We start from the raw sequence: 27244 nt of genomic DNA, 5'->3' as shown, positions 1-27244 counted from the left end.
CAACCACTACCGTCTCCAACTTCTCTTTCCTCTCCAGGGTCCTTGCACATAACATCACCTCCCATCTCTATGACCATCTTTCCCTGTTTGAATCCCTCCAGTCCAGTTTTCACCCCTCAGCACCAAAACAGCCTTAACGAAAGTCTCAAATTACATCCTTTGTGACTGACCATGGTGTATTATCCCTCCTTGACCTCTCTACAGCCTGGTCAACCATACCATCCTCCTCCATTGTCCAGCTCCATGCGACTCGCTCACTTGATTCCACTCCTACCTACCCAAATGTAGCCAAACTATCTCCAGCAATGGCTTCTCCTCTGAACTCTGCACCATCAGCTCTAGGGTACACCACAGACTTACCTATGGCCCCCTCCTCTTTCTCATCTAAATGCCTTGGCAACATTTGAGGCATTTAAAAGCGAGACAGATACTTGGGAAGCATGAGTATTACGGAGTATGAAGAAAGGCAAGGAATTGAGATTAAAGAGCTGTCATGGCTAACAAAATGGTGGACCAGGCTCAACAGGCCAAATGACCTATTCCTGTTCCTGCGATCCTGATCATTTGATGTTGAGCTGGTGGATATTTAGACTCATCTACATCTATGGCTTACTGGGCAGTGCATTCCACATTTTGAGAGAGACAATTTTTTTTCTGGAATCTCTTTTGTTCCCTTGTTCTGGATTCCCCTACTAGAGGGAAGAGTTGTTCCCTCTTTACCCAGTCAATTTCCTTTGTTGTTTCAAACACCTTGATTAGATCACCCCTTAATCTCCTCATCTTGTTAAGGTGGGGCACTCAGAATGGAACAGAACAGAATATTCCAAATGAGGTTTAACCAACACTATCATTTCAGTAGCAGTTGCTTTCTTTTATATTCTGAAGCTCTTTCACAAAACCATATCAGCTTCTTTTTTTCCAAGTTCTCACTTACTCTATTTTTGATGAGGAATTCTAGCAGTTTTCCCACTACATTGTTTAAAAGCAGGAAGGGACCAACAAATGATCCAATCCTCCAGCATTATCCCCACATCCACTGACTTCGACAATGACGTATGATTACGTAAACCCCCAAGACTTCAAATCTAAACTGTGAAACTATGGTACATTCCCAGGAAAGTGTCACATTGCAGCTCAGTGTGGCTTTCAATTGGCAGCTAAGCAGTGAAACTCTTCAGAAAGGGGTCACACTTCCTGGCATGTGCAAATAACCATCATTTTAAAGTTAATTCCAGGAAACTGCACTAATTTGTTAAAAAATAAATGTATAAATAGACTAATAGAAGTTACTATTTTCATCCAGAGTGGAAAATTCTTCATTTTATTTTCCTTGTGAAGTTGCTGAACCAAGTGAAAACACATTAATCTGCAGTGAGCTCAATCGTTGTCACCACGTATAATTTATATACAGACTCGGACAGCTGCCAACTAAAACCTGGAACTTGGTATTGATCACCATCTGTTCTTTGGGTGTGATCTTATAACCAGGCATCTTTAACGAAGATCTACAACTCTACATGATGCCCATCTGTGGAACCATATCTCCTGACTGAAAAGCTACTGTAGCTTCAGCCAAAGGAAGAAGGCATGATACAGCACTAACTCAAAGGAAAAGAACAGGAATTACTAATTACACAAGGAAGGTTACGAAGTTTGATTTTTTTTCCTCTTTCCCTTTCCTCACTGATTTCCTCCCCTCCTCTCCTTGCTGGGGCCCAGTTCCACAGGTACCAGTTTCCCTCCAGTACTTTTCCCCAGCAGCCATTGCTTCATGTGGATCAAGTGGACTGACTGGAAGGCTATTTCCAGTGGGGTTCCGCAAGGCTCAGGACGAAGTCCCTTGCTTTTTGTGGTATATATATTAATGATTTGGACTTGAATGTGGGGGGCTTGATCAAGAAGTTTGCAGAGGATACAAAAATTGGCCACGTGGTTGATAGTGAGGAGGAAAGCTGTAGACTGCAGGAAGATATCAATGGACTGGTCAGGAGGGCAGAAAAGTGGCAAATGGAATTCAATCCAGAGAAGTGTGAGGTAATGCATTTGGGGATGGCAAACAAGACAAGGGAATACACAATAAATGGGAGGATACTGAGGTGTAGTGGAAGTGAGGGACCTTGGAGTGCATGACCACAGATCCCTGAAGGTAGCAGGACAGGTAGATAAGGTGGTTAAAAAGGCATACGGGATACTTTCCTTTCTTAGCCGAGGCATAGAATATAAGAGCAGGGAGGTTATGCTAGAACTGTACAAAACATTGGTTAGGCCACAGCTCGAGTACTGCGTATAGTTCTGGTCACCACATTACAGGAAAGATGTGATTGCACTAGAGGGTGCAGAGGAGATTTGAGGATGATGCCAGGGCTGGAGAATTTTAGCTATGAGAAAAGATTGGATAGGCCGGGGTTGTTTTCATTGGAAAAAAAAGAGGCTGAGGGGAGATTTAATTGAGGTATATAAAATTATGACGGGACTAGATAAAGTGGATAGGGAGGACCTATTTCCTTTAGCAGAGGGGTCAGTGACCAGGGGGCATAGATTTAAAGTAATTGGTAGAAGGATTAAACGGGAGCTGAGGAGAATTTTTTGACCCAGAGGGTGGTGGGGGTCTGGAACTCACTGCCTGAAAGGGTGGTAGAGGCAGAAACCCTCAACTCATTTAAAAAGTACTTGGATGTGCACTTGAAGTGCCATAACCTACAGGGCTACGGACCAAGTGCTGGAAAGTTGAATTAAGCTGGATAGCTCTTTTTCAGCCGGCACGGGCACGCTGGACCGAATGGCCTCCTTCTGTGCCATAATTTTCAATGATTCTATGTGTGAGCCGAGCCATTGGCTACAGGCTATTCAACCACAGCAGTGCCCGAACCTGTCCTTGCCTCACGTCCAACTGTAGCCCCTCTACTACCGCCCCAGCTCAGATCAGCTAACACAGCAGAAACAAAGAAAGACTTGCATTTATGTAGCGCCTTTCATGACCTCAGGATGTCCAAAAGCGCTTTACAGCCAACGAAGTACTTTTGAAGCGTAGTCACTGTTGTAATGTTGGGAAACGCAGCAACTAACTTGTGCACAGCAAGGTCCCACAAACAATGAAATAAATGACCAGATCATCTATTTTAGCAATGTTTGTTGAAGGATAAATATTGACCAGGACACTGGGGAAGAACTCCCTTGCTCTTCTTTGAATAATGCCATGGGATCTTTGACATCCATCTGAAAGGGCAGACGGGGTCTCGGTTTAAGGTCTCATCTGAAGGACAGCAACTCAGATAGTGTAGCACTCCCTCAGTACTGTACTGGAGTGCCAGCCTAGATTATGGACTCATGTCTCTGGAGTGGTACTTGAACCTATACCCTTCTGACTCAGAAGCGAGAGTGCTACCAGTAGCCAAGGCTGACACTTAGGAACGAACCTGGGACCTACCTGGTCTGTATAACTCAGCTATGCACATTCCTAACCAGCTGAATTTCTGGGGGTGCCCCACAATGTGTGATTTCAAAAGTCTCATTATAATTCACAAGGGCAGTACAGTGATGTCAGAACACCGATAAACAGGTTTAAATCCTACTTCTCTGATCTCTGCTGTCACTGAGGATAGGAGCTCCCTACAGGGTGGGAGAGGGAGAAAAATTGGAACTGGAGGACGAGGACAATCCACAGGCCACTCTTGCGCCTCTCCTGGTGGCTTGTGAGTTCATCGACATAGGAACAAGCTGCCTCTTATGTACAGATAATTCAGGAAGGAATAATTACAGCATAAATACCCTTTACCCTACTCTTGCACCAATACTTTCTTGCTGCCATTTAAATGCAGAGGTTGCAAATGGCCAGGTGAAATCAAAGAGTTTACATTACAATTAGTTTTGCTCTTCTATTGCAATATTGCTCAAAGTAGCTGCTCATTAACAAAGGCATTCGATGCCCAATATATGTGATGGTGTCCACAGGTTGAGTACAATCTCAGAACAAAAACGGGAGCAGTAACACTCGATCTGGCGTTTGCTTGTACTGGTCATGATATGACCACATTCAGTCTTCTAATGACCTGCCCTGGGGTCCCCTATTTCAAATCTAGATAGTATTATGTGAACCACAAGACAGTGTTAACCAGAGCCCAGTTTGTCTGACTCAGACAGGGATACGAAGCTGTTGTGGAGGCTAAAAATAGCTCAGGTGCAGAGTATTAGTCATACATCTGGCACAAAAGGATCAATTAGATCTGATGGGCTGTAATGTGTTGTTTTCACAGAACAGATAGAACAACTTCCTGATTTCACAACATAGATTACCTTCTGGCCTACAGTAGCCCTAGTCTTGAGACACATTAACCCTTTCGGACCTGCATTAACTTTTTAAGCACCACATTAAAAAAATGTACCATTTAAAGTGAATATTTGTTTTAGCTTCAATTTAATCCCCTATTCCCCAGGATTTGTTTCAGTCAGAATTATAAATCCTCACAGACTCCTGACTAATCTGCAAGATCGTTTTACATTGCTGGAGGGTCATCTAACTGGGTGCTGATGGAGACACAAACTCCGAGGCAGAACATATCCCATTTCCATGGCAACCTGGAAACACGTGCTCAACTTTAATGTCCATCACCTGACAACGGTTTTTTTTTTAAAAAAGTGAGCAAATAATCATCAACGAAACACAGAAAACTGAATTGAAAACTTGCAGACTGTGGTGGTGGTGAAAGTTTGGAGCCTCACTGAAGCACTCAACAGGGAGGCAAGTAACTTTGTGTAACAAACTTACATGACTGGAGAGAGGCTTTTCCTCAACCCTGGGGATTCCCAATAAGAGGTTTTGACTGTAGTTCAAGAATTTAGGGATATATCTGATTGCACAAATATACAATTCAGGTTTTACACAGCATCTAATCTGCCTGGGCATTGCTTGATGCTGATAGTAAGAGTAAAAAAAAAGTAGAATGCCATTCCACTCCCTAATGCTGATGCACCTCACCTTGATCAGCACAAAATGTCAGCAAGTATATCTATTAATATTAAAAATCTTACATCCCTGAGCACTTCCTGTCAACATTTTCCATTATAAATTCCTATGTCAACGTTTGTAATGGAAACTGCCTATGTAAACTTGTCACACTGTAATTACACCTCCCACCATCAAAACATTTCCATATCAGCTCACATTGAGGTGCTGTGGGAATAGAATGCCCTCTGGTCGACAGCATGTGATCCAGGTATCTCTGTTCATTGATAGGTGTCATGTGAGGTTAGGAAACAACATTTCCAAGTGGTTAGGAGTGTCAGTGATTTGTAAAATATCACACATGCACACACATACCTTCTAGCTCCTCTTTTTCATAGTGAATGTTGAGAATTGAACTTGTTCCACCTTGGTCCACCACAGCCTCTTCATCATGCCTCTGCTGGAGATACAGGAAACGATGCATTAGATCTCAACATTGCTGGTACATACAAGCCGATGTGTACTTCTTTATGCAACAGCCATCCCCGACATACTTTCCAAGCATGGCCCTCAAGGCACACCCTAGCTCTCTTTCTCCAGCCATGTTCAGATGGAGTGGCAGACATAGTTGAGTAAAAGAAACTTATTAAGACCAGAAAATAGGTTAGATGTCAGTAAAGCAAGCCACATGCTATCCCAGAATCACATCAACAGGTCTGGTTTGGTAGGTAATTCAATTATAAAATTGACAAAAATCATAATGTATTTCCCATGGTTAATAGGGCAATCACTACTCTAGAAGTCAGGTTTGAAATACCTCAACTATTTTGGAACACACTATTCCGTACAATTTGAGCAGTTGTTTATCACTGCATTTTACAATGTTTTTTGCACTATAACAATTCCCGATCTATATAGGCTTTTGTATACGAATCAATCAAACAACAATTTTTTTCCCTCAAGATCCCTTTTATCTGCTCAGTGTGGACTGGGTGATGCAGTGGATTAGCAACTATCTTTTCGCCTCAGAGAACTGGATTCCAGTCCAGGTTCTGGAGCTGAAAGACTGATGGGATAAAAAAAACATATCTTTATTGGCTGTAAGGGTCCTACGTGAAATTAATATGGACAGTTCTTACTGGGTTCAAGTAAAAGATTGCAACACAAAAACTGCCCTTAATCTGGCACTAAATTGAAAGTCTTAGGCCATAAAGATGGTGTTTGGGGGAAAAGTTGAAAAATCCACACTGGCAAAGTAGGCGGTGCTGCAAAGTTGGAGCGAAGGAACATCGTCGGGGCAGGATACAGGGAGCCTGATTCTGCATATGTTTCACCTGACTTGGGAGAACCTAACATCATGAAGGACAATGTTCCATTCTCCAGCACAGACATTCCTCATTTTGATGAGCACAAAAAAAAAAATAGAAATTTGGAAAAGCTATTTCACCCTCTGCTGCTAATGAGTTAGGACTGTCACATTCACAAAGATGGATGAGATATAGTAGCATTGCACCTCAGCTCTAAAACAAATGCCTGCTGTTGACTCTTCCATCTGCATTACTTAAATCTACACACACACTGAACAAAACATAACACCGCCGATATCATTAACTTTTCAGTATATTGGATTTTGCAAGGCTAAATATTTGACAATGCTTTTCAACTAAGTGTTGGTTTGGATTGAATTGACCCAAGGTAATTGGATTTTGAAAACAGTTCCATTTCGATGTTCTTTCACAAAATACATTTTCAACACGTCCTGTGCTAGGCAAGGACGTATTTAACATTGAATTAGAAAGACAGATTAGTTGGGAATTCACTGGGAAAAAAAAAAGATTGAACAAAACTCTAAACCGAAGTTTACTTGAACAGAAATTGCCCGCAAGAAGCTGAACAAGGACAAAGATGTCATGCGCTATTATATTGCATCTTTCGAATAAGAACCTAAATATGAAGCGACAGGACATAAAACAGCTTCAACTGTCATCTGCTACTTCATTCCAAAGACATTTCACCAACAGTGATATTGTTGTTTTTGTATCTTCACACTCTTGGCCTGGAGAACAGCAAGAACTAGTGGACGAGTTCACAGGCTGATTAACAGTCTGACAGGCTGCGACGTCAACGCTCCTTCCATGGCCATATTATGCAATGCTAAGCCATTGCAAACAGAAAGTTGCCAGGTTTGATCTCAGCTTTGTGCTTATTTAGCTAATGTCAGCCAGGGCAATGATGGGGGTGTGACAGATGGTCTCAGGATAGGGAGAGGGCACATTAGTATTTCAGCTTTCAAACCCCTCATCCTGTCAAATTGATCCTTATAAAAGAGTTGACTGCCTTAACAGGTTTGGAGACTTGTGATAGTGTGTTTGAGGTCCAAGCAAATTCTCAATTTACCATTCTTTTTGTCAATAATTATTAGTGAGTTCACCCATTCTTTTGGTTTTTCCATTTACTTTCTGACCTCTTAGGTCCTGCGTATCATCAAACTCCACTTTTCATTTTTCCCCCAGAGTGCAAATGGCGTATTATTGGAGTTACTTGTTCAGAGATCCCAATTCATTGTTCTCTTAACAAATAAGCCCTTTTGGAATCGGTTCTTCATTCCTGTATAGGAGTTCCATACCCAGTGGCATTTTGTCACCTTACCATAAAATTTGAGTTTCTCAAACACTCAGAAGTAATATTGGAAATATGTATTTTGGTACTTCTACAACAAACTAGTATTTTGTGTCAACTTGGCAACAAAGCTTCCTTTCACTAATTTGTTTGGTCCCAAGTATTCGGTCACTTTCATCTTAGCCCACTGCAATTTAGGTCTATGCTGTAATCTTCCACAGATATTACATTCACTTGTGCTCCTGTATCCAGTTTAAATCTCATGACTATTTCATAGCACCCATTTTCTTGATTTGCTACTATTACATTCACATACAATTTCTCAAGTGATTTTTCTTCCAGACTTGACTTTTGCTTGTTCTGTGATTTGCAACATCTTACATATAGTGATTATTTTTGCCACATTTTGTGCATCGATTCCCAAAGGTTGACTGGCTTTTGGATCCATACTACATTCCACATTGTCTATACAAATTTGAAGTTTGAGGAAGGAGAGAATCCAGTACTGGATCTAATAAGTGTTAGCGATACTGCAACCCTAAAGGGAATGGATGACACAGATTATCGCCTTCCTCAAAATTGAAAATCTTTGAAATATTTTGTTTTTCACCCCAGTAAGATGTAGGAAAATGTCTGTTTTTATCTTTCCACTCCCCCCCCCCCCCCCCCCCATCTGCTTCAATGGCTGTTGCAAACAATTCAAATTGTTGCTTAAACTTTTCACAATCCACTGAGCCATCAGGGAAGTCTTTGGCTTAGCTTCAAATATTTGTTTTATAATCCGATGCAGTTTTCCCCCACTCTCTCCTTCCTCCACAAACACACAAAAAAAATCTTGCAAATATCTATCGGTAGAATTAGCTAGATTATGACCGGAATAAAACACATGCGTGCAATGAAACTGGTGGTGGAATAAGGACATTCATTTCTGGTGATATCGGTCAAAAGTTCTGAAGGTGAAAACAATCACCTTCAAATCAAGTATCACTGGACAAACCTTCAAAAGGAGGATAGCTTAATTCCAGCTCTAGAAACAGTGTCACGTTCATCTGCAGATCATGCAATTAATCTTACTTTGCTTTACAATTATGCAGGCATTAGTCAAGAATTTAATTACATTCAGTTGGTAGACACAGTACACTTTCAAGCAACGTTGAATAAATTATCCCCTTGCTACAAAGTCACAGAAGTGCTGATCTCATGTACCCGATTTGATTATACAAGGAGGGGAAGGCTGATCCTAGTCAGTCCTGAGTAACATTGCACATGTACACTGGCTTCCTTAAATCATCATCAGAGGACAAGGACATTCACTGTGCTATACAGAATCAACACTTTCTGCACCTTTGAGCAACTCACCCTCATTGATCCTTCATGTTTCTCATTCAAAATCATCATTGTTTACTTCCCTCCCAAGCCCCATGCCAACTTCCTCACCAAGAAACATTCCCTTAACCTCTGCACCATGTGACTCCTCATCCTCAGTGACTTCAACCTACATCTAAACTTCCCTAGTTCCATCTCTTCCAACGTCACCACCCTCCTGTTCTCTTTCATCCCACCCTTCAAATAAACTCTCCCATCCCTTAGCCACTCCTTTGACTCACTAGTTCTCAGGGGCCATTTTGTACCCAAGGTCTTAATCACTGACAAGGCAATCTGACTCCTTCTTCGTCTACCTTCCCACCCTACCCTCTGCCACCCATGGACAAACCTCTCCCCAGTTCCTTCATAGTCTCGCTCTCAAACTCCCAACTCCCTCTCCTCTGGCCCTCCGCTTATCATGACACCGCTGCTGTTAACCGACGAAACCGTTCTCTTGCTGTTGTCTTCGACGATCATGTTCCCAGCAAATCACAGTCTCCCTGTTGTCCTCCTGACAGAGCCACTGTCTTAACTCCTTCAAGGTCAGAGGGACAAGGACAAGTGTATCTAGCGCACAACGGGCCTAATCATGAAATGCCAGATTTAACTCGACTACATCGAGTATTACATATATCTTTTGAAATAACTGTGCTCTTACTAACCATCTCAAAATGGTGCAACGTTCAGAGAAACTTCATCTGCTATACCCAAATTCACAGCTCCCTCACTACAATGAATCTTTAACAGATCACAGTTTAGTATTAAAGAGTACACGATTGGGATTGACGGACTTTTAAAGTTTTACCAATCTCCACAAATAAATTCCCGAATTTTTGTTTTTGTGGGAGGAGACTTTCATATTTCCCAAATGAGAGAGAAATTACAGGATCCTGGGCTTTATAAATAGAGGCAGAGAGTACAAAAGTATGGACGTCACGATGAACCTTTATAAAACACTGGTTCAGCCACAACTGGAGTATTGTCCTCCATTCTGGGCATCGCACTTCAGGAAAGATGTGAAGGCCTTAGAGGGGATGCAGAAGAGATTTACTAGAATGATTCCAGGGATGAGGGACTTTAGTTACGTGGATAGACTGGAGAAGCTGGGGTTGTTCTCCTTGGAACAGAGAAGGTTGCGAGGAGATTTGATAGGAGGTATTTAAAATCATGAAGGGTCTAGACAGTAGATAGCGAGAAGCTGTTCCCATTGGCAGAAGGGTCAAGAACCAGAGGACATAGATTTAAGGTGATTGGCAAAAGAACCAAAAGGTGACATGAGGAAAAAACTTTTTTTTTGTACACACAGCAAGTGGTTAGGATCTGGAATGCACTGCCCGAGGGGGTGGTGGAGGCAGATTCAATTGTGGCTTTCAAAAGGGAACCAGATAAGTACTTGAAAGGAAAAAATTTGCAGGGCTACAGGGATAGGGCGGGAGAGTGGGACTAGCTGGATTGCTCTTGCATAGAGCTGGTGCGATCTCGATGGGCCAAATGGCCCCCTTCCGTGCTGCAACCTTTCTACGATTCTATGATTAAATGCTGCAATTTCCCATTTTTTTTCTTACCAAAAATCAGGTCCGGGGATGCATGCGTATCCAATCTGTACCATCAAGACCCTTGAGAATGACTATAGCAATGTCATTTTAAAACAATGGATACACTACATACAGTGATCACAATGCATCGTTTATAGTACATACTGCAGAATTAAATTTTAGCATCAACTATTTCATATTTCAGACTTTAGAAATACTTGTGCTGTGATTCTATGATGATGTGACTTTAAACATTAATTTGAGCAGTCAACATTTTGCAGCATACAGTCCATTAAGAAATACCATTAATGTATTTTACTGCTAAAATAGCTTGACATGTGATCATGGAAACTTATATTACACTTCTATTGGAGCGGCCATTGGAGGCCCATAAAAGTGGCATGTGAACTGTGTAAATAATTGTGGGCTAATTTAACTGTGCCTTGTTAGTCTCTTGCTTGTTTCCTTGAGATTTAGTGATCAAAATAAACAGATTTTTTTAAAAATCTGACTTTCTCCAAATTTAACCTGGTTTTGTTTTTGGTAGGGGGGGTAAATCTAATTTTCCCCTGATTTTCAATGCTAAAAATAAAAACTGAAAAATACTCCTTAAACCCTAATCGGCAATAAAAATTGACTTAAAAAGTCATAATATTTAATTAGAAGTGTTTATTTTCTACATTTGGTGAATTGTGCTGGGGAATGGAAGACAGTCATACTTTCTGTCACTGTCAGCAGAACACTCCCAGCAACATCCCAAACCTTAGCCTCAGAAAAATAGCCTCACTGCACACCAGTATGAATTTTTCCATTTCTCACACCAGCCATTCCTCACAGTGAGACTGCCCTCTCAGTGCCAAATCAAGGGCAGTTTTGTGTGTGTGTGCTCATGATAACTAGATTTTGGTAAAGGCATAGATCTCTCACAGCTACCAGACAATGGGAACTTTCATCCCAACAGTCAAGGTGAAAGAACAGGTGATCGAACCCACTGCACTAACCATTCCAGCAGCGAATAGGTCATTAATTTGTCACAGAGTCCAATTGCTGGACAGATTCCCAGTGCAGTTCAGTAGGCTTAGTGATTGACAGGCTCCGCAGAACTAGCTTCACGTCTGAACAGCCAATCCCTCTCGAGGGGAATTAATACAATTTCACATTTTAAAGTTAACATTTCAATACGAGTTCCTGAGAGCTTATTTTCCAATGTGCAAATCTTTGCATACTTCTACAAATAGAAAACTGTCTGAAATATAAGATGATCCTGTCACTTTGATCGTGCAGTTTGAGTTGTAAACCTGGTAATGTGTGATTTGTTCATGCACGTTAATAGTTTCACAATTCACATATATTGTGTGAATATCACATAACAAGATTAAAGATTTTCCTACTTTCTTCCCTTTCACCTCTCCTGAAGGAGCTGGGAGATAATTCCACAAGGGGCCATTCTTCAGGTGTGAGCACAGACAGATTATTTGATCATTGGGGAGCAATAGCAGAGCCCAATTCTGTTCTGCTCAACATCAACACACATGCACTTTTCAGCAGGCGTTATTGGATAGCAATCAGAAGTTGGAACCCCATTCTATATTCCCCGCTCCCTCCCCAGCCCAGGGATACTGAACTCAACAGTGATGCCCTTACCAGGTTGAAATCAGCTAACTCACTCAGACCACATGGTGCATTCACCCAACTGAGCCATCGGGGAGCTACCAAAGAAAAGTTTCACATTAACACAAATATTAGCAAGTACAAGAAACATTTTCCATGGAAACCTAAAGGAACCCACCAGTAAATAGGAATTAAATTTTAAAAATATTTACACACTGTACATATTTTTTTAAAACTGAAAGCTGCTTATTCATGAAGTCAGCCTGCCTGGTGTGTACAAATGACTCCATCTGATGAAGGGTCACCCCTTGGACATTGATTGATCTGCTGCGTCTTCCTATCACTGTTTTTCTTTCAGATTTCCAGTATTCCCTGTTTTATTTTATTTTTTCTGTATAACTGACCCACTCCACTGGGATGTTTCAATCAGTTGTTCTCTTTCTCTCTCCTCCTCTCTCCTCTCCCCCCCCCCCACCCACCCTGCTCCACACCATCCCCCGCTCTTCCTCATGGTTCTTTATTGGTGAATGGAATATCATGGCTGCTGGGATTAGCTAACATGTCGGGTTTACAGCACTGATTTTCAAACTTTGCTGTGTGGAACCCTGGAAAGAGTGACAGTCCCTGGGATCTCCTGACCTAACTTCCAAAAGACAGCATCAACCACCCAAAGGAAAACCATGATAATGTTGCAGAAAATGTTTTTTCTTGGTATACAGCAACAGAAATAATGTTCCAGCAAGGCAAAAACAGAAGTCTGATAACCTGATAAACCCCCAGGTACCCTTCACAGGCCCCAGGACCCCATGGTTTACAGTGTCTGCTGCCCCATACCTCACAACCTCTAGTAAAGACCAATGGGCAACACAAATTTTGACTGCAATTTCTTCACCACCGTGTAACATCCATACTCACTGAAGTTTATTTGTGTAGAACTCACTGCTAAGCGATGACAAAGGATTTTGTTTTTAAAAAACAAAAAAGCACAAGGCTTCCTGCTTAATAGATGTCTTGCAGCCTGTTTAGTACACAGTGAATTGATAGATCCATATAAATATTTAATAAATTAGAGGCATACTGTAAATAAAATGCATATAAGCACAATACATTACAACGTTGGAACCAGTTATGGAGTACTGATCATGAAAAGTCCTTGTCCTCTGATGTGCAAGACACAAGTGCGAGATCCTGTTACTTCGGTGTTCAGTGTAACATCTATAAAAAGGATCATTTCATCAGCCCATTAGTGAGAGGCACCATTCAGAACACAAACATATAGCTGGTGCATTAAACACTCAGCTTAACAGCAGCAGAATCACGTCTGCTCAGTGCAGAATCCATGTGCTCTCCAATCTCAACCAAGCAGTGCAACCTTTGCTGGTGAATCAATCTGACCTTGCTGAGCAAATCACAGTGTGGTGCGCCCAGATACATAAACAGCATCCATATTAAAGTGTTCACTTCCGATTGGGAATAGCATACCAGCAAAAAAGGTTAATCATTAACCCTTTAAAAATACTACGGTCGGTCTATTTCATAATAAAATAATCTGCAGCCCATTCAAAAATACTCCCATGAGATTTTTTAAAAATGGCATTTTTAAATATCTATGTTTGCTTATTGTTCTGCATACTAGTTCTCCAATTTACCCCTCTCTTAACCCCCACCATAGCCATAAACACAGGCAGGTGATCTGCTTCCCTACCTCTGCAGCTCAGTGTGCTGGCGAACTGACTGGGGTGACTGACCATCTCTCCTTCAGGGCAGTCACAGTGAACAGAGGAGGGTTAGACAGAGATCAGGGGAAGTCATGGCTAAAAAGTTTTTCTCCCCCCCCCCCCCCCCCCCCCACAAAAACAACGCTTGGTCTACTGCAGGAAACGTGAGCCAGGCTGCAGATGGTTGGGACATGAAACCATGAATTTCCCTCAGACCACATTCAAAATGGCAGCAGAAAAGCTACTCCACTCCGTATTGTGGCAGATTATTGGAGCGAGAATCACAACTGACATGTAGTTACATTGGAAGGTGTGGTACAACAGCTTCCATTTAATTGCATTACAAAATAGTTAACGCACTCATTCTTTTCATTATTTCCTATTTAACTGCAACCCATTTAACCATTGACCTGCTACAGATGGATTTCTATTTTGTGTTCAAATGGATTTTCAGCAGCCCAGAAGGTTAATTGAATATGTCGCGGTATATGAGCAGCTAATTTCTAGAACATTTTTTGCCCTCAGAGTGATTACCACCTGTTTATTTACATATTTAAAAATCACTGTTTGCTCTCCTGAATTACCAGAAGCAGTCAAGAGCCCCGCTGATCTGAGGCAGGCAGCTGAATCAATCCAAATGAGCACGCTCTGCACTGGCTGACATCCTTATCAGCAGAAGTACTCGAATGGAAAATGATGTTATACCTATGGAAACAGGGGACCAGACGTTTTTGGAATCTACTGGAGTTGCTGGGAGCAGCTGGAAGAGCAGTGACCAATGTGCAGCGAGAGTAAGAACATAAGGAACAGGAGGAGTAGGCCATATGGCCCCTTGAGCCTGCTCCACCATTCAACAAGATCATGGCTGATCTTAGACCTCAACTCCACTTTCCCACCCTATCCCCATATCCCTTGGTTCCCTTAGAGTCCAAAAATCTATCGATTTCAGTCTTGAATATACTCAACAACTGAGCATCCACAACCCTCAGGGGTAGAGAATTCCAAAGATTCACAACCCTCTAAGTGAAGACATTTTTCCTCATCTTGATCCTAAATGGCCGACCTCTTATCTTGAGAGTATGACCCCTAGTTCTAAACTTTCCAGACAGGGGTGAGAGGCCAAGCTGAGATGGTGGAACACTGTATATGAGGTGACCTGACTAGAAGGGTGATAACAGGCAACCATGGGAGCGGGCAGAAGGGGAAGAGCATAACAGCGAGATCAGACTGGTTCTGATGTCTGAACGTGTTTTTACTGAGAGACAGCAGTGAGAGATAACCCTGCACTCACTCCAAAGATTAACAACCATATAACCCACTTAAATCACAAGACACTCTGGTGCTGACATTACTCCCCGCTATTGCCCACGGCACCTTGTCAATGCAAATGATTTGCATTAAATACCAACAGTTCACTCATATTGGCTGCATTACCTTGAAGAACATAAGAACAAAAGGAATAGGAGCAGGAGTAGGCCATATGGCCCCTCGAGCCTGCTCCGCCATTCAATAAGATCATGGCTGATCTTCAAACTCAACTCCACCTTCCCGCCCGATCCCCATATCCCCGATTCCCTTAGAGTCCAAAAATCTATCCATCTCAGCTTGAATATACTCAAAGACTGAGCATCCACAGCCCTCTGGGGTAGAGAATGCCAAAGATTCACAACCCTCTGAATGAAGAAGTTCCTCCTCATCTCAGTCCTAAATAGCCGACCCCTTATCCTGAGGCTATGCCCCCTAGTTCTAGACTCTCCAGCCAGGGGAAACAGGCTCTCGGCATCTACCCCGTCAAGCCCCCTCAGAATCTTCTATGTTTCAATGAGATCATCTCATTCTTCTAAACGCCAGAGTATAGGCCCATTCTACTCAATCTCTCCTCACAGGAGAACTCTCATCCCAGGAATCAATCTAGTGAACCTTCGTTGCACCGCCTCTAAGGCAAGTATATCCTTCCTTAAGCAAGGAGACCAAAACTGTACACAGTACCCCAGGTGTGATCTCACCAAAGCCCTTTACAACTGCAGCAAGACTCCCTTACTCTTGTACTCCAATCCCCTTGTAATAAAGGCCAACATGCCATTTGCCTTCCAAATTGCTTGCTGTACTTGCAAGTTAACTTTCTGTGCTTAGTGTACAAGGACACCCAAATCTCTAGGAAAATCATCATTTAATAGCTTTTCACCATTTAAAAAATATTGTTTTTCTTTTCTTCCTACCAAAAGTGAATAACCTCACATTTCCCCACATTATACTCCATCTGCTACCTTCTTGCCCACTCACTTAACCTGTTTATATCCCTTTGCAGACTCTGTGTCCTCACAGCTTACTTTCCCACCTAGCTTTGTATCGTCAGCAAACTTGAGTACATTACACTCGGTCCCTTCATCCAAGTCATTAATATAGATTGTAAATAGCTGAGGCCCAAGCACCAATCCTTGTGGCACCCCACTAGTTACAGCCTGCCAACCCGAAAATGACCCATTTATTCCTACTCTGTTTTCTGTCCATTAACCAATCCTCTATCCACGCTAATATATTACCCCCAACCCCATGAGCCCTTACCTTGTGTAACAACCTTGTGTGGCACCTTATCGAATGCCTTTTGAAAATCCAAATATTCTACATCCACTGGTTCCCCTTTATCTACCCTTCTAGTTACAGTCTCAAAAAACTCTAATAGATTTGTCAAACACAATTTCCCTCATGTGCTACGCCAGCTATGTGTCTGCACTTGTGATCCAAGTATTGGACGAAACTTAGTTTCAAAAACCTATTCATGTAATGGGGATAAAACTGGTTACCCACCACAAACTGCTATTCAGTGGCTCTGAACAACAATGGCACCCAGTATGACGAATGATCAATCCAGCTGCTTAATGCTGGCTGCCTTCATCACCCAGCATCACTAGGTAAATGGTGTGGTGACGCTTGCTGGTGAGTTAATCTTCCCTCTACAGACTCAGTGTAATGTCATCCTGGCAGTGGCAGAAGGAGGAAAAGTGTTATTTTCATCAACAATTAGAATGCTTCAAAATCATATTTGGAATTCAAAAAAGATTACCAATATTGTAAAAATTGCTACAAAAACTGCCATGGACTTAATACAAAAACAGAGCATTGGCAAAAGAAATTTTAATTACTGGGATCTCCGATTAAGTGCAATGTAATCTCTGCAGCTCATAAATGCACCACGTACTGTGCGATACTGCTACTTCTTTCAGCAACACATAGCTCAGATTCTAGAACAATGGTTTATTTAAGGCTTAATGTACAAGAAGAAAGCAGAGGTATTAATATTTTCATGCATAATGTGGGGTCTGGGACATTCATTGTGATGTTTAGCTGCTAACCCTCGATTTAATGTCTCATCAGAAGCATTCCAGACAATGCAGATCCCAGAGTACAGCACTGGAGTGTCAGTCCAAATTATGTGCTCAAGTCCTGGCGTCAAACAGTTGAGAAGGCAACGTGTAACCTTTCAATCTACTGAAATGGCATCACCATCTGTCCATTATCTGCTTTCTCTCTTTTCTTCCCTGCCTTGGCGTCATACTGTGTAATCATCAGGATGTGTTTCATGGATAACTTCATGTTAATTCAGAAGATTGGAAATCTTATTATACAGTGTGAGCTCTCTATAGCTGTGAGCTAAGGCAACGAAGAAAAGGTGTCATTTAGATTAAAGTTAATTTTTTAATTTCAGTATTGCTGCTGCTAAATCGAGAATGATGGGTATCTAGGGATGAATACGCAGAGGAGGACGGTACCTGAGGGTAATATTGAGGAGGTAGCATGATTGCCAGCCATTGATACCCCTATAAAATACATGTGCATTCATTTAAACACTCAATTTTGTTGGATTTAATTTTTTTAAATTTTGGTATCCTGTGGGCTATGTGAATTAGCTAAGTTCTTCAATGTTGTCAGGGAGCATTAGGCCAAGGTGAGCTAATTGAGTGATTGGGTTACTGGATTAGGAGGGGGTTGAGGGACAAAGAGGTCTCATGGAGGGGATAAGACTTTAGGGCTGCAGAGGAAAAGCTACAGAATGTTATGGGTGGAAACAGGGGCAAGGGAAGAGGTAAAAGGGTTCAGCTTCTCACCACAAGGACAACATCTCCAATAATGCAGCACTCCCTCAGTACTGCACTGCAGTGTCAACCTAGATTATGTGCTTAAATCTTGGTGTATGATTTGAACCCACAACCTTCTTACTTAGAAGAGAGTGTACTACCATTGAGTTGAGCCGACAAGATTGATTTGCACTAAACAGAGGCTGTCTGCAATATTCTACTGAAACAAAGAACAGCAATTGTTTTTTTGCGAGCGAGAGAGCGAGAGATCACTCATTCAGATCTATGGTATCTTGAAAACCTCAAATCAGACATATTTACATCTGATAAAAATCCACAGATGTAATCTGGTCACAGCTGCTCACAAGATGGCCATATATCAGTAAACCACAGCTGTGCACCTCAGGATAGAAACTAAGGTGTCCAAATGTTTGCCTGAAAGATAATCTTCATAATTCTAACAAAAAACAGCTATAATTTTTCATAAACTATATCTGTTTTGTGTTGTGTTCAAATGCATCAACCCACTGAGCAGTGAAAGGTTATCAATTGGGACGACAAAAGAAGAAACTTCAATGAAATGATGGGTTCTGAAACATTAGGCTGAAACCCATAGGGTAAATGGATTAAGATGTCAACATCTATGCTATCCAGCTTTGAGTTGCTGCAGGGGAGTTGAAATGTGCAGCAGTCTTAAAACAGACAGCATCTTCATGGAAATGCATGCAGCAAATGTTCATTTGTGTTAAAGTGTGCAAGATCTGAATGAGAATAATTCACAGATGTTCTTTGCCTGGGAAAAAGACAGGGTTCGAAGATAAAAAGCTACAGTTCATCATTTGGATCTGCAAGAAACACCTGGTTCGTCAGAGTAGACAAGAGAAGCCATTCAAACCCAAAGTGCAGCCTGACTCCCAAGAGCATAAGAAATAGGAGCAGGAGTAGGCCATACAGCCCCTTGAGACTGCTCAGTCAGTCATTCAGTAAGATCATGGCTGATCTTCTACCTCAATGGATTTGTTAAAGGCAAATTGTGTTTAACCACTTGATAGAGTTTTTTGATGAGGTAACAGAGGGTAGATGAGGGCAATGCAGTTGATGTGTATATGGACTTTCAAGAGGCGTTTGATAAAGTGCTGCATAATAGTCTTGTCATCAAGATTGAAGCCTATGGAATAAAAGGGGCCAGTAGCAGCATGGATACAGAATTGGCTAAGTAACAGGAAACAGTAGTGGTGAACAGTTGTTTTTCAGACTGGAGGGAGGTGTACAGTGGTGTTCCCCAGGGGCCGGTACTAGGACCATTGCTTTTCTTGATATATATTAATAACTTTGACTTGGGTGTACAGGACACAATTTCCAATTTTGCAGATGACACAAAACTTGGAAGTGTAATGAACAGTGAAGAGGATAGTGATAGACTTCAAGAGGATAGACAGGCTGGTGACACGGGTGGACACGTGGCAGATGAAATTTAACGCAGAAAAATATGAGGTGATACATTTTGGTAGGAAGAATGAGGAGAGGCAATATAAACTAAAGGGCACAATTCTAAGAGGTACAGGAACAGAGACACCTGGGGGTATATGTACACAAATCATTGAAGGTGGCAGGGCAGGTTGAGAAAGCAGTTAAAAAAGCATACGGGATCCTGGGCTTTATAAATAGAGGCATAAAGTACAAAAGTATAGAAGTTATGATGAACCTTTATAAAACACTGGTTCGACCACAACTGGAGTATTGTATCGTTCTAGGCACCGCACTTTAGGAAGGACGTGAAGGCCTTAGAGAGGGTGCAGAAGAGATTTACTAGAATGATTCCAGGGATGGAGGGACTTTAGTTATGTGGAGAGATGGGAGAAGCTGGGGTTGTTCTCCTTGGAACAGACGGTTGAGAGGAGATTTGATGGAGGTATTTAAAATCATGAAGGATCTAGACAGACAGAGTAGATAGAGAAAAACTGTTCCCATTGGCAAAAGGATCAAGAACCAGAGGACATAGATTTAAGATGATTGGCAAAAGAGCCAAAAGGCGACATGAGGAAAACCTTTTTAATTTTTTTTTACTCACAGCAAATAGTTAGGATCTGGAACGCACTGGCAGAGGGTGTGGTTTGAGGCAGATTCAATCATGGCCTTCAAAAGGGAACTGGACAAATACTTGAAAGGAAAAAATGTGCAGGGCTACGGGGATAGGGCGGGAGAGTGGAACTAGCTGGATTGCTCTTGCATGGAGCCGGCACGGACTCAATGGGCCGAATGGCCTCTTTCCGTGCTGTAACCTACGATTCTATAACTCCACTTTCCTGCCCTAGCCCCATATCCCTGGATTCCCTTAGTGGCCAAATATCCATCAATCTCAATCTTGAGTGTCAGCTGTGGTTCAGTTGGTAGCACTCTTGCCTCTGAGGTATGGAAGGTCATGGGTTCAAGTCCCACTCCAGAGGCTTGAGCACAAAATCTAGGCTGATACTCCAGTGCAGTACTGAAGGAGTACTACACTGTCAGTGCTGCTGTCTTTCAGATATTATGTTAAACAGAGGCCCTATCTGCCCTCTCAGGTGGATGTAAAAGATCCCACGGCACTATTTTGAAGAGCAGCAGGGGAGTTATCCCCGGTGTCCTGGCCAATATTTATCTCTCAACCAACATCACTAACACAGATTATCTGATCATTATCACATTACTGTTTGTGGGAGCTTGCTGTGCGCAAGTTGACTGCCGCGTTTCCTACACTACAACAGCGACGACACTTCAAAAATACTTCATTGGCTATAAAGTGCTTTGGTACATCCTGAGGTTGTGAAAAGCGCTATATAGATGCAAGTCTTTCTTTGAATATACTCAACGACTGAGCATCCACAGCCCTCTGAGGTAGAGAATTCCAAAGATTCACAACCCTCAGTGAAGAAATTCTCTCTCATCTCGGTCCTAAATGGCCAACCCCTTATCCTGAGACTATGACCCCTAGTTCTAGGCTTTCCAGGGGAAACAGCCTCTCAGCATCTACCCTGTCAAGCCCTCTTAAGAATCTTATATGTTTCAATGAGATCACCTCTCATTCTTCTAAACTCCAGAAAGTATAGGCTCATTCTACTCAATCTCTCCTCATAGGACAATCCTCTCATCCCAGGAATTAATTTAGTGAACCTTCGTTGCACCGCCTCTAAGGCAAGTATATCCTTCCTTAGATAAGGAGGCCAAAACTGCTCCAGTGTCTTGCAGAATCAGAAATCTGTGGTGAGAGCCACAATAAAAAGGGATTAAATATTGTGAAAACAGAATTACCTGCCCTCTTTCCAAACCCAGGAACATTCATCATTGGCCACGCATCATTCATATCACATATGCTCAGTGGGATTAGCCCTTTGGTCCCAGATTGTAGGTGGGGAGTGTCCTTTGTGCAACCTCATCCCACAGATTGTCAACTGTCTCTTCAACTAAACAAATATAATTGATCATCAAGGTCATTCTGACCTGCTGAAGAGGCGTCAATTACGGTATCAGGCCCATAAAAGCTGCTCTGTCCCCATGGTTATGCCAAAGTTATTTTCCTCACTGATGAGCTAGGAGCTCACTTACTAACAATGTCACACGTCATGGAGATACTCGAGTTTTCTCAAAGGATGTCAATCTCTGGAAAGCTCATGTGTATTTACTACACCAATCTTCATGCCTCCTTGGATTCCAGCTCTGTGAGGTCAAGCAGGTGACTGCCCAAACTGCATTTTTGAAATCAACGACCACTGCGAAAACCTGAATATTGTATCAGTGAGGCTTCCTTTGCGAGATGCCCTATACATTGCAAACCACATATTGTAACAGAACTAGGACACGGCAATCCATTATACAACTGACAGCTGTTAGTGTTAATGAAGAACATTTGATACTGAGGCAACATGGCAACGACCCAATAAAGCGCAGCTACAAAGATTCAAAAACAGCAGATTATAGTGAGGAGCGTGAGATAGGATCGGAGCAGGTTATAGTGAGGAGCGTGAGATGGAACAACTGTATGTTACACATCTAATTGTGTCTTAAATAATTCCAGGATTTTCGCCTCCACCACTCTGCTCAGGAGTCGATTGCAAGTGTTAATCACTCTATACGGAGAAGAACTTCCTGAGATCAGTCCTAAAGTTACGTTCCACTAGTGTGAACCTGTGCCCCCTTTGGCTTATTCGCAGTGTATTTAAAGTAGTATTCCAGACATTCCCTTAACTATCTTCGTTATCTGGAGGGTATCAGCTGTGGCTCAGTGGTAGCACTCTCGCCTCGGAGTCAAAAGGTTGTGGGTTGAAGTCCCACTCCAGAGACCCGAACACAAAATCTAGGCTGACACTCCAGTACAGTACAGAGAGTGCACTGCACTGTTGGACGTGCTGTCTTTCAGATGAGACATCAAACCAAGGCCCCGTCTGCCCTCTCAGGTGGACATAAAGATCCCAATGCACTATTTGAAGAGCAGAGGAGTTCTCCTGGTGTTCTGACCAACATTTATCCTTCAACCAACACAACAGATGATCTGGTCATTTATTTCATTGCGGTTTGTCGAAGCTTGCTGTGCGCAAATTGACTGCTGTGTTTCCTACAGTACAACAGTGACTACACTTCAAAAGTACTTAATTGGCTGTGAAGCACTTTGGGACGTCCGGAGGTTGTGAAAGCCACTATATAAATGCAAGTCTCTTTCTTTCTTTTACATGCCTCTAATAAGATCACCCCTCAGATGCCTCCTTGCTAGGCTGAAAAGCACAAGTCTCTCCAGTCTTTTCTCATAAGTTAGCCCCCTGATATTAGGGATCAACCTTGTGGCTTTTCTCTGCGCTGCCTGCAAGGGGTGGAATAGCTCCCTTGTTTCTCGGTGACCAGAACTGAACACAACACTCAAGGTGCGGTCTGACCAGAGCTCTGTACAGTTTGATCATGATTTCCTCTGGCTTGGATTCTACTATTTTGGTGATGTCACTCAACATTCTATTGGCTTTGTTGACTGCTGCTCTGCATTGGCTGGACATGTTGAGTGTTGACTTTACTAAGACTCCTAGGTCTTAATCACAACTTAATCCTTAGCTATTTCTATGTCTAGCTATTTCTTACAGCACTACGCACTGATTTCAATGTATTGGGGATGTAACAGCATTACCAACTCAAGGAATTGAAAATATTATAGATAATACTTGTGTTTATAAAACACTTAATCACATCAAAATGTCTCAAATCACTTCGCAGAAAAAGTATTTCATTGAAGTGCAGTGATTTATTTAGGCAGATGTGGCAGCCATTCTGCACCAACAACATCCCACAAGCAGCAATCAGATGAATGACCAATTTTTTTTGGTGGTGTTGGTTGAGGGAGGAATATTGGTCAGGATATAAGAGAACTCCGTTCTTCTTAAAGTGAGTTCTTTAGTTTCCACCTGAACAGTTTAACATATTCAAATCAGTGCCCCGATGAGGCAGCATTCCCTCGGTATTGTTAGGGGAGAATCTCAGGACCACGGAGTTAAGTTTATTTATTTATTTTAAAGTGACACATATTCAGATAGGTCATGTTTTCAGATCAGGATGTGTGATGGTCATCCTTGACAAATCACATCTGGTATGCTTGAAAGTGCTGAGCGGAGGTCAGGGAAGGAATGGTTGGGGGGGGGGGGGGGGGGGGGGGGGGAGGGGAGGTGGTGGGAAGAAAATAAAAACCAAGGTCACCGCCAGTTGTCCTCACACACCTCATGGCAGTCCAGCATCCTCTTCACCCCTTCCCCAACACATCCCCTTGGCCACAGGTAGTGTACAACTCAAGAACCAGTACAAGGGAAAGGATAAGAAAGAATGAGACTCCCTCTTTTCCTTAAAAAAAATTTGAACACTACCAATGACCCAGTTTAAGATTTAGATAACCATGGGTTTAGTCAAACTATAGCTTCAGTCTCATGGGTTAAGAAACAACATCAGCTCATCACTTCATTGTAGCAACCATGTGCATATCTAGCAAACAGACTGAAAGTGCCACTTATAAGGATGACACCTTCATGAAAAGTTTTCCTCCATTCATTTACAGCCACAATACAGTGCTGTAAATTGCTTCAAATGTGTTATCCCATCACTTGAACACAACATCTTGTGATGCTTTATGCCCAACCTCTTCTCCTTCCCCAAACAAAAAGAGTTTGATGAACTCTTTTCATGAATTCACTGCCCCTTTAGTGTCAAACTAGTGTCCCCAGGTTTCCTTCTGAAGTACAGGCAAACTCAATTAAATCAGCCCAACATCTCTGTACTAAGATGAAACTGTGATCTCATCAGGTTTGTCCTCCTGTGCCCTGTAACAGATGAAGAGGCTAGAGTTACCACGGCAACGCTTTATCGCACAAAGAAGTTACTAGCAAGTCAATTTATTGGCCTTAGTTTTAAAAGCAAAAGTACATTGTAAAAGTTTCACTTGGTCATGCACAAGAGGCCTGCCCAGCGGAAAATGGGCAGTTAAAAATCACCCGTGGGACTTACCTGCTTAGGTCCCATCATCTTCTCACAGGTTATGATCAGGCAAGGGGGACACCTGCCAGAAGCTGGCAGGGTCCATCTTTAAATATGCAGATTGGGCTCCAATGAAGTCACTGGGGCCCGCCTGCTATTTTAACCAGATGCTTGCGTGTGGAAGTCAGGCCAACCCAGTGGGAAGAGGAGTCAGGGCTATAAGAGGCCCAAAAAGTGAAATGTTCTCAATTTTTTAAAAAAAACTTTCCTTGTGGGGCCAGGAAGAGCAGGAGTGCTCCTTCGGGCCGACAAGGAAAGTTTAGGCCTCACCCTGCCCCGGGCTTCCCACCCCTCCCCTGACATCATGGGTGCCCCGAAGCCCCTCCCAACCACTGAACTGAGTGCCGGGGACCATTCCTTTTGTTCCCGGCAGCAGCCTCCTGCCATACAACATTCTATGCCCGCCCGCTGGACAGCTGCTGCTTCTCGCCAGTGCCGGGCAGGAGACAAACTTAAAATCTCCCGGACCTCATGCTGCCGAAGTCAGGAAGGTTTTCCGTCTGCCTCAGCCCCCACCCACATAACTGCCAGAGTTAAAATCAGGGCTAAAGTGACCACTGCAGCGAAAATTTAGCGCCAAGACTTCTTTTTTTATTCGTTCATGGGACGTGGGCGTCGCTGGCAAGGCCGGCATTTATTGCCCATCCCTAATTGCCCTCGAGAAGGTGGTGGTGAGCCGCCTTCTTGAACCGCTGCAGTCCGTGTGGTGACGGTTCTCCCACAGTGCTGTTAGGAAGGGAGTTCCAGGATTTTGACCCAGCGACGATGAAGGAACGGCGATATATTTCCAAGTCGGGATGGTGTGTGACTTGGAGGGGAACGTGCAGGTGGTGTTGTTCCCATGTGCCTGCTGCTCTTGTCCTTCTAGGTGGTAGAGGTCGCAGGTTTGGGAGGTGCTGTCGAAGAAGCCTTGGCGAGTTGCTGCAGTGCATCCTGTGGATGGTACACTGCAGCCACAGTGCGCCGGTGGTGAAGGGAGTGAATGTTTAGGGTGGTGGATGGGGTGCCAATCAAGCAGGCTGCTTTATCTTGGATGGTGTCGAGCTTCTTGTGTTGTTGGAGCTGCACTCATCCAAGCAAGTGGAGAGTATTCATCACACTCCTGACTTGTGCCTTGTAGATGGTGGAAAGGCTTTGGGGAGTCAGGAGGTGAATCACTCGCCACAGAATACCCAGCCTCTGACTTGCTCTCGTAGCCACAGTATTGAAATGGCTGGTCCAGTTAAGTTTCTGGTCAATGGGGATCCCCAGGATGTTGATGGTGGGGGATTCGGCGATGGTAATGCCGTTGAACGTCAAGGGGAGGTGGTTAGACACTCTTGTTGGAGATGGTCATTGCCTGGCACTTATCTGGCGCGAATGTTACTTGCCACTTATGAGCCCAAGCCTGGATGTTGTCCAGGTCTTGCTGCATGCGGGCTCGGACTGCTTCATTATTTGAGGGGTTGCGAATGGAACTGAACACTGTGCAATCATCAGCGAACATCCCCATTTCTGACCTTATGATGGAGGGAAGGTCATTGATGAAGTAGCTGAAGATGGTTGGGCCTAGGACACTGCCTTGAGGAACTCCTGCAGCAATGTCCTGGGGCTGAGATGATTGGCCTCCAACAACCACTACCATCTTCCTTTGTGCTAGGTATGACTCCAGCCACTGGAGAGTTTTCCCCCTGATTCCCATTGACTTCAATTTTACTAGAATCATAGAAGTTACAACATGGAAACAGGCCCTTCGGCCCAACATGTCCATGTCCCCCAGTTTATACCACTAAACTAGTCCCAATTTCCTGCACTTGGCCCATATCCCTCTATACCCATCTTACTAGGGCTCCTTGGTGCCACATTCGGCCAAATGCTGCCTTGATGTCAAGGGCAGTCATTCTCACCTCACCTCTGGAATTCAGCTCTTTTGTCCATGTTTGGACCAAGGATGTAATGAGGTCTGGAGCAGAGTGGTCCTGGCGGAACCCAAACTGAGCATCGGTGAGCAGGTTACTGGTGAGTAAGTGCCGCTTGATAGCACTGTCGACGACACCTTCCATCACTTTGCTGATGATTGAGAGTAGACTGATGGGGCGGTAATTGGCCGGATTGGATTTGTCCTGCTTTTTGTGGACAGGACATACCTGGGCAATTTTTCACATTGTTGGGTAGATGCTAGTGTTGTAGCTGTACTGGAACAGCTTGGCTAGAGGCACAGCTAGTTCTGGAGCACAAGTCTTCAGCACTACAGCTGGGATGTTGTCGGGGCCCATAGCCTTTGCTGTATCCAGTGCACTCAGCCGTTTCTTGATATCATGTGGAATGAATCGAATTGGCTGAAGACTGGCTTCTGTGATGGTGGGGATATCGGGAGGAGGCCGAGATGGATCATCCACTCGGCACTTCTGGCTGAAGATGGTTGCAAACGCTTCAGCCTGGTCTTTTGCACTCACGTGCTGGACTCCGCCATCATTGAGAATGGGGATGTTTGCAGAGCCTCCTCCTCCCGTTAGTTGTTTAATTGTCCACCACCATTCACGACTGGATGTGGCAGGACTGCAGAGCTTTGATCTGATCCGTTGGTTGTGGAATCGCTTAGCTCTGTCTATAGCATGTAGTCCTGAGTTGTAGCTTCACCAGGTTGGCACCTCATTTTTAGGTACACCTGGTGCTGCTCCTGGCATGCTCTTCTACACTCCTCATTGAGCCAGGGTTGATCTCCTGGCTTGTTGGTAATGGTAGAGTGAGGAATATGCCAGGCCATGAGGTTACAGATTGTGCTGGAATACAATTCTGCTGCTGCTGATGGCCCACAACACCTCATGGATGCCCAGTTTTGAGCTGCTAGATCCATTCTGA

General features: G+C 43.2%; 1 protein-coding gene across 1 annotated transcript in view; it reads right to left on the bottom strand.

Moving 5' to 3' along the window:
* The window catches only part of LOC137307181 (electroneutral sodium bicarbonate exchanger 1-like), a 178543-nt gene that overhangs the window by 96597 nt on the left and 54702 nt on the right, over positions 1-27244 (bottom strand). Inside the window, exon 2 of the mRNA XM_067976546.1 lies at positions 5318-5402. Coding sequence (XP_067832647.1) covers positions 5318-5402 — 85 coding nt within the window. The remainder of the gene's footprint in view (positions 1-5317; positions 5403-27244) is intronic.

This window comes from Heptranchias perlo, chromosome X (assembly GCF_035084215.1).
Source record: "Heptranchias perlo isolate sHepPer1 chromosome X, sHepPer1.hap1, whole genome shotgun sequence".
Taxonomy (NCBI): Eukaryota; Metazoa; Chordata; class Chondrichthyes; order Hexanchiformes; family Hexanchidae; genus Heptranchias; species Heptranchias perlo.
The sequence above is the reverse complement of the archived record's forward strand: the minus strand, read 5'-3'. Positions and strand labels throughout refer to the sequence as shown.